Below are 6475 nucleotides of genomic sequence, written 5' to 3' on the forward strand. Positions count from 1 at the left end.
CTCCGATTCTCGACTTAAAGGTGCGAAGCATCGCTTCACTTTACAGGACAGGAGTGAGAGCGAGCACCGATTCGCGAAAACAAAAGCAGATGCGGGAACAGTGGAGGCGAGAGCAGGCAACGCCATGTTTTGCGATCAATAGCGGAAGTGGGAGTTGGGGTCTTGGCGGTCGCGGGAGCGAGAAGACGGACAGAGATCCAAACTCAACACAAAGAAAATCACAATTTTTTCTCTCAAGCACTAATTTCATTTATGAAAAGAAGTCGAACTTCAAGCTCAAGATGAAGGTTGGTTGAAGTGGTGATGATGTGCCATCAACATGACATTGTGGAGAAAATTGTGAAAAGAGATTCAATCAAAAATGCTACTTGTTGAAGAAGCAATTGATTTTTTCTTTTTTTCCTAATTTTCAATTAATTTACACAACCTTCATGTGATTTTTCCCTTCTTTCTCTTCTCACTTTGGTTGAACTTTTTTCCTTAGGAATTTAGTCCTATTTGAGCATCTTTTTAGGAGCAAATAATAGGTGTGGCGACCACACATTCGAATCACAATTCGAACAGCTTTCATAAGATACACAGCGTTGTGATCACACAGCCAAACAATTCAGTAGAATTCAGCCCTTCCCACTTCACATAAATTCTACTTTTATTCCATAACAGTTTACTTATAAGTTCACATTTTAATAAATCCTACTCTATAAATATTCTGAAGTTTGGCTAAGTCTTAGCCAGATACAGTGATACATTCATTAACAGTGCCGCATCTGCTAAGAGTTCTAGAACACAAAAATTTTACCACTAATGAAAAGTGTTCTCAATGAAACATATTCACAAGTTTAACAGATTCAAAAAAAAAAAAAAAACAATTTTTCCATCATGACAAAAATTATAAAATGAAAAACATTACGTAGAACGCACAAGGGATTAGCGAAGATTTATCCCATTTTTCTGAACTAGTTCTTCTACTGTGCAGACACAAATGTCTCCAAGGATTGTTCAGAGACTGAAGCCAAGCCCTCCATCAACCTAACAATCTCAGCTGCATCATCCAAATAGTACTTCGCCTTGCTCGGCTTTCGCCCCACCGTGCACGCAAAAACCTCTGCTGAGGGCGACAACGAAGGGCCGTCGACGGCTCCGGTTATCACTTCGAACATATCTTCGTCGGATCTGTCATCTCCTATGCAAAGCACAAAGTCTGGTAACAATTCTCTCTCTCTCATGGTTGAAAGCAGCCGCTCCGCCACAAGACCTTTGCTTACTCCCTTCACATCAAGAATTCATACAGGGTTAAGCTCATACATCATATAGATTTCTTATAATTCAATGGGGGTGTCAAATCGGGTTGATGGGTCGACTTTGGGTTTGACACAAAATTGATCCAATCCAAAATTACTTGACCCGAAACTGATCCTCATTAAGCCCACAGACCAAAACCCGACCCAAATAACCCATTAATCTTTTAACATCAGCCATAACAACTAGTCGAGTCAAACTTGGGTTGATTTCAAATCAATCTCAAGCTCATGGGTCAATTTTGAGTCAATTTTATGTTAGTAGGTCGGATTCAGGTCAATTTCGACTTGGCGGTTCAATCGGAACCCGTCCCCAAAACTTAAACTGATTACAATTCCTAACTTGAACTTTGTCTGGAAATTATTCGGGATAATCTGAACTCAAATTTTTCGAGTTTGAGTTTTGAGTTTGTGTCAAACTAATGAAGGGTCAATTTTTGACACCGAAAAAAAAAAAAGAAAAAAAAAAGAAAAAAAAAAAAACTTAAAATCATGAAGTTAAACGGTAGTTACAGACCTGAGGCTTGACTTCTACATTGTTCTGACCAGCCTTCACTGATACAGGCTCGTTAGTGAGCACGCTTTCAAGATGATCGAGAAGCTCCTTAGCTTGGCAAGATCCAAAATCAGGGTCTGCATCCTCATAGCACCAAACCATGGAGGTCTCCTTGTCTTCAATGGTGGATCCATCAGTGGTTTCAGTGTACAGACTCATTACAGGCTCTGCAATTGCCTTCCAGCTACAGTGAGCCACTGGAACGCATGTCTTCCATTCATCATCTCTCTTTAGCCTGCGAGAAGAAGACGGATTAATGTCACGCCATTGTTGCATTTAAAGGAATAGAAGGCGCAGAAACTCATGTACCTTAGAAAATAGCCATGCTCGGCGGCAATGCCCAGATTTTCACAGGGTGAAAACCAGTCGCTGAGCGTGCGACGGCTACGAGCGCTAACGAGGAAGACGACATTGTTCTTATCACGGCACAGAATGTTAAGCATCTCGATTGTTCGCTGGCTAGGGCTCTTATCGATCGAAGCTTGAGGAACGAGAGTGCCATCATAATCCAACAGAATTGCTCTAGTGCACGTTCTTCGGTAAGCGGATACAATATGCTCCATTGACAGCTTCCTGAAATTCGGATCGAGAGCGACAACTCGGAACCCTAGACCGAAACCGATCCCCCAGCATCTCCTCCTTATATGATCCCTGCAAGTTCTCTCCAAATCTTGAAGAAAACTGTTAGCCCAATAGCCGACATCATGAGTGCTCACATATCTATAGTGTTTTTCATGCCTCAACTGTTTTTCTGCTTCCGGCATTTCCAATGCGGAATCCATGGCGTCTGCTACAGCGTCGATGTTCCATGGATTCACCCGAATAGCCCCGCTCAGAGACGGGGAGCATCCAATGAACTCTGATACCACCAACATGCTCTTTCTAGGCTTTGAAGGACTATGACCCAGTGCTTGATCCAATCTCTCGTTCCCTTGTCGCGAGACGATGTATTCATAAGGTATGAGATTCATTCCATCCCTCACTGCAGTCACCAAACAACAGTCTGCCACCACATAATATGCCACCCGCTCGTAGAACTGCAACGGCTTATCGATCATGATTACGGGATCATACCCCGGTCGGCCAAAGGTTTCGTTAATCCGTTTCACCATTGCATGGCTTTCTTCCTGCACCTCCACCACATCCTTCCCCTTCCCTCTTGCTGGATTTGCGATCTGAACCAGCACAACTTTACCTTGACATCCAGGGTGTTGCAGCAGAAGTTGCTCAAAAGCTAAAAGCTTCAAGCTGATTCCTTTGAATATATCCATGTCATCAACTCCAAGCAACAATGTTCTACCCTGGCTGGAGAACTGCTTGATAAGTTCTAAAACCTTCGTCTCAGTACCTGGCAAACTCAGAACTGATTTCAGCTGCCCCATATGAATCCCAACTGAGAGAATTTTAATACTCACAGTTCTACCATAGTACTCCAAACAAATATACCCCCTTTTTGATTCATATGTAAGCCCGAGCATCCGGCTGCAACAAGATAAGAAATGGCGGGCATAATCAAAAGTGTGGAATCCAATTAAGTCCGAGTTGAGTAGAGCTCGGAGAATCTCTTCACGGACAGGTAGAGTCCTGTAAATCTCTGAAGAAGGGAATGGGCTATGGAGGAAAAATCCGAGCTTTACTCTGTTAAACCTCTTCCTGAGAAAGGTGGGGAGAATCATGAGATGGTAGTCATGAACCCAAACAAAATCATCATCTGGGCTGATAACTTCCAAAATCTTATCAGCAAACACCTTGTTTGCAGATACATATGCCTGCCACAGAGATCTATTGAATCGACCACCAAGCTCTGCGGATAGCGGAAGCATGTAATGGAACAGAGGCCATAGATGCTGCTTGCAGAAGCCATGGTAGTATTTAGATAAGAGATCAGGTGGGAGGAAGGTTGGTACGCAGTTGAACTTCTCTAATAAGACCTGCGACACTTCATCTTGCTCGGAGAGAGGGATTTCATAGCTGAGGCAACCTACATAGATGAACTCCATACCTCCTGCCCTGTCACCAATCGCATCCCTGAGCTGAAGAAGAAGGGAATCTTCATCCCAAGAGAAGGTCCATCCGCGGCCGCCACCCTGGTTTCGTTGGGCGCGGATTGGGAGCTGGTTGGCGACAATGATGGTGCGGCCATTAGGACCGGAAGAAGATGATCCGCCGTCTATATCATCCGTGTCGGAGGAGGAAGAGGAGTCTATATCCGGTACAATGCCGGAAGCAGTGACGACGCGGGGAATCAGGCGCCTGAGTTGCCCTAAGGAAGATGGCTCCCCAGAAGCGAGCTCCAGGAGGTCCGAGTAAGATCTTGACGCCATTTTAAACCCAAACGTTTCCCCCCTTTACACAGTTGGACAGTAGTCGAAGACTCAACAACAAAGCGTTTTCTTTATAGAAGAGAAAGAGGGTTCTCGCAATCCTTTTTCTAGAAGAAAGCTAGGGTTTTGACAGAACTTTGAAAAGGAATGGAGACTGATAAGTTTGGGAAACTTCCGCGAAGAATCGAATCAAACCGAGCATATAAAATCTCAACCAGAACACCGAAAAGACTTGTTTTTTATTCAAGAGTAAAGGTTCAAAAACAGGATGAAGCTAAGCAGTTTGGATCGGCAGCAACCAGAAAGCCGCGCAGAAGTAGAAAGAGAGCGGCGATGAGATCGATTACACGGATTCATGCTGCTAAAGGAAGAAGCTTTAGCTTTCCAGATCAAGCAAAAGAGAAGATATTGATAAATTGAATCATTGATAGCTACCCAAATCCCACACGCCAATCCTCTGAGCTCCGGCGACAGCTTCTTTTTTATCTAATCGAAAAAATAGGAGCGTAAAAGCTTACAGCGATGGATTTATAGAACGAGGAGCTCAAAGCTGGAGACAGGGACTACTTTCAGTCCGGGTCCGGATGTTAATTTCACTCCGTTTTAGTAAAAGAACGCACTCGCTTGAGAACCACTCGTGCTGATTCGTCCGCGTGCAGTCGGAGATGAGGGAGGGTGAGAATATAATTTAAAGGACGCCGGTCCTTTTTTATCTAATTTTAATAATTGTCGTATTTTTGGATTTCCAGCACGGATTTGTTACGGTGCAAATAGAAATTACTTTTATGCCCTTCTGATGTCGAGATAATTCGCCGGGAAGTGGATGAGGCTCGAATGGGCCCACGGCAGACGTACTCTTCCAACGTAACGGCACGTGATTGACACGTGATTTGGTGCTTGCGCGTTGCCAGAAGGAAGGATACACGCGTGGCCTCTCGCTTCCTCCAGGAGTCACTGGGGGGGCATGGGCGTAACTAGCTAAAGCGGTCCAACCCAGACCTTATTCGCAGTTTGATTAATTAAATTTGGCTTAGCAAAATAATAATTTTTAATTAAGTACTCTTAGTCGAATGGGCCCAATGCTAAATAAGTATTTTTACACGGTTTGGCGTTAAGTTGATTCGCCAAAGTTCTCGAGGAGGGCTTGGGTTACAACTCGACACTTCCCTACCATACATCATCTCATAAACTCTTAAGTCCCTTTTATAAAGAGAGATTATGACATACAATTAAATAAAATCATTAGATAAAATTATGCCTAATTACAATAATAATTATTTTATTGTAACTATGGCATGCAATGACAATAAACCACAAAGCGCTTGATGACCGGATTGAACCGTATATTCCTCAGAATGATCGTTTAACTTGCCCTGGAATGAGAGAATGCTGCAATTCACTGGTAGTCACTATCGGGCACGATCAGGACCGGGTGACCTTTGTCCGGAGATGGTGTGCCTCTGGTGACTTCGACAGAATCCTTCAGCCACAGGAGGGTACGCATTAGCGCCATACACTCCCACAACATCACAGGACATGCGATATTTGTGACATCAAAAATCGATACCTACAGTCTTTGTTGTCAAATCACCATCATCATCACGGTCACCCTAACTTGCCTATCACCAATAATATTGTTGAATCATTGATAATGGATCCAAATAGTCATCACACAACCCATGATAATACAGATTTAACAGCTACATTACTGATAATATTAAACAATTTAATACCAAATTGTAAATTTACATGACTCTTGTACTTAGCCAGCAGCAACATTTCGTTCAAAGAAAGCTTCGATCATAAATAAGGCTGGGATTGGTGGGCATTTATAAACTTGAATAAACCTAGCTCTCAATCTAGTCCGAACTTGATTCACACCCGAACATGCACCCAACTGGTTGTGATTGTGTACAAAATTGTGACATAGCTACCATCCAATTTTCATTATTCACATATCTAATGCTTAGGCTTTGATTTCTTACAATTATACCACTAAAATTATTCATACCACATAAAAAAAATATCACTAATTTAATTTTTTTTAAAAATAAAATACATTTTTTTTTTCCGGCCATATATGTAGAAATTGAACTTTAGTTATTAGGTATATAAATACATAAGAATTTAGTGGTATAAAATAAAAATTTTTATGTGACAAATTCGACTGTTAAAAATGTCATGATTTGAATTCAAATGATTTTAAATCAGATACTAACAAATGTAGTAAAAAAGTTTTGTAATACTATTTTTAAGACCAATTGACCATCAAATTTGAATGCTTGAAATCAAAATGA

The 6475-nt window shown here is 42.0% G+C and overlaps 1 protein-coding gene across 1 annotated transcript; it reads right to left on the reverse strand.

Annotated features, from left to right (window-relative positions):
* Positions 1-709: 709 nt before the first annotated feature.
* On the reverse strand, positions 710-4836 carry LOC110027413 (alpha,alpha-trehalose-phosphate synthase [UDP-forming] 6-like). Its single transcript, XM_020728844.1, has 3 exons — positions 2164-4836; positions 1816-2089; positions 710-1268 (listed from the first exon to the last, which is right to left on the reverse strand). The coding sequence occupies exons 1-3, from the start codon at positions 4176-4178 to the stop codon at positions 966-968; spliced, it is 2592 nt and encodes an 863-aa protein (XP_020584503.1). The 5' UTR covers positions 4179-4836; the 3' UTR covers positions 710-965.
* Positions 4837-6475: the final 1639 nt, after the last annotated feature.

Source organism: Phalaenopsis equestris, unplaced genomic scaffold (genome assembly GCF_001263595.1).
Source record: "Phalaenopsis equestris unplaced genomic scaffold, ASM126359v1 Scaffold000428, whole genome shotgun sequence".
Classification (NCBI taxonomy): Eukaryota; Viridiplantae; Streptophyta; class Magnoliopsida; order Asparagales; family Orchidaceae; genus Phalaenopsis; species Phalaenopsis equestris.

Bases quoted from the DNA above. Each gene is read 5' to 3' on its own strand.
- LOC110027413 (XM_020728844.1), bottom strand. From the start codon at position 4,178: ATGGCGTCAAGATCTTACTCGGACCTCCTGGAGCTCGCTTCTGGGGAG. The intron at 2,090-2,163 runs GTACATGAGTTT...TTCTTCTCGCAG, and splicing joins GAGCATGGCTATTTTCTAAG to GCTAAAGAGAGATGATGAAT. The intron at 1,269-1,815 runs GTCTGTAACTAC...CTTGATGTGAAG, and splicing joins ATGTAGAAGTCAAGCCTCAG to GGAGTAAGCAAAGGTCTTGT.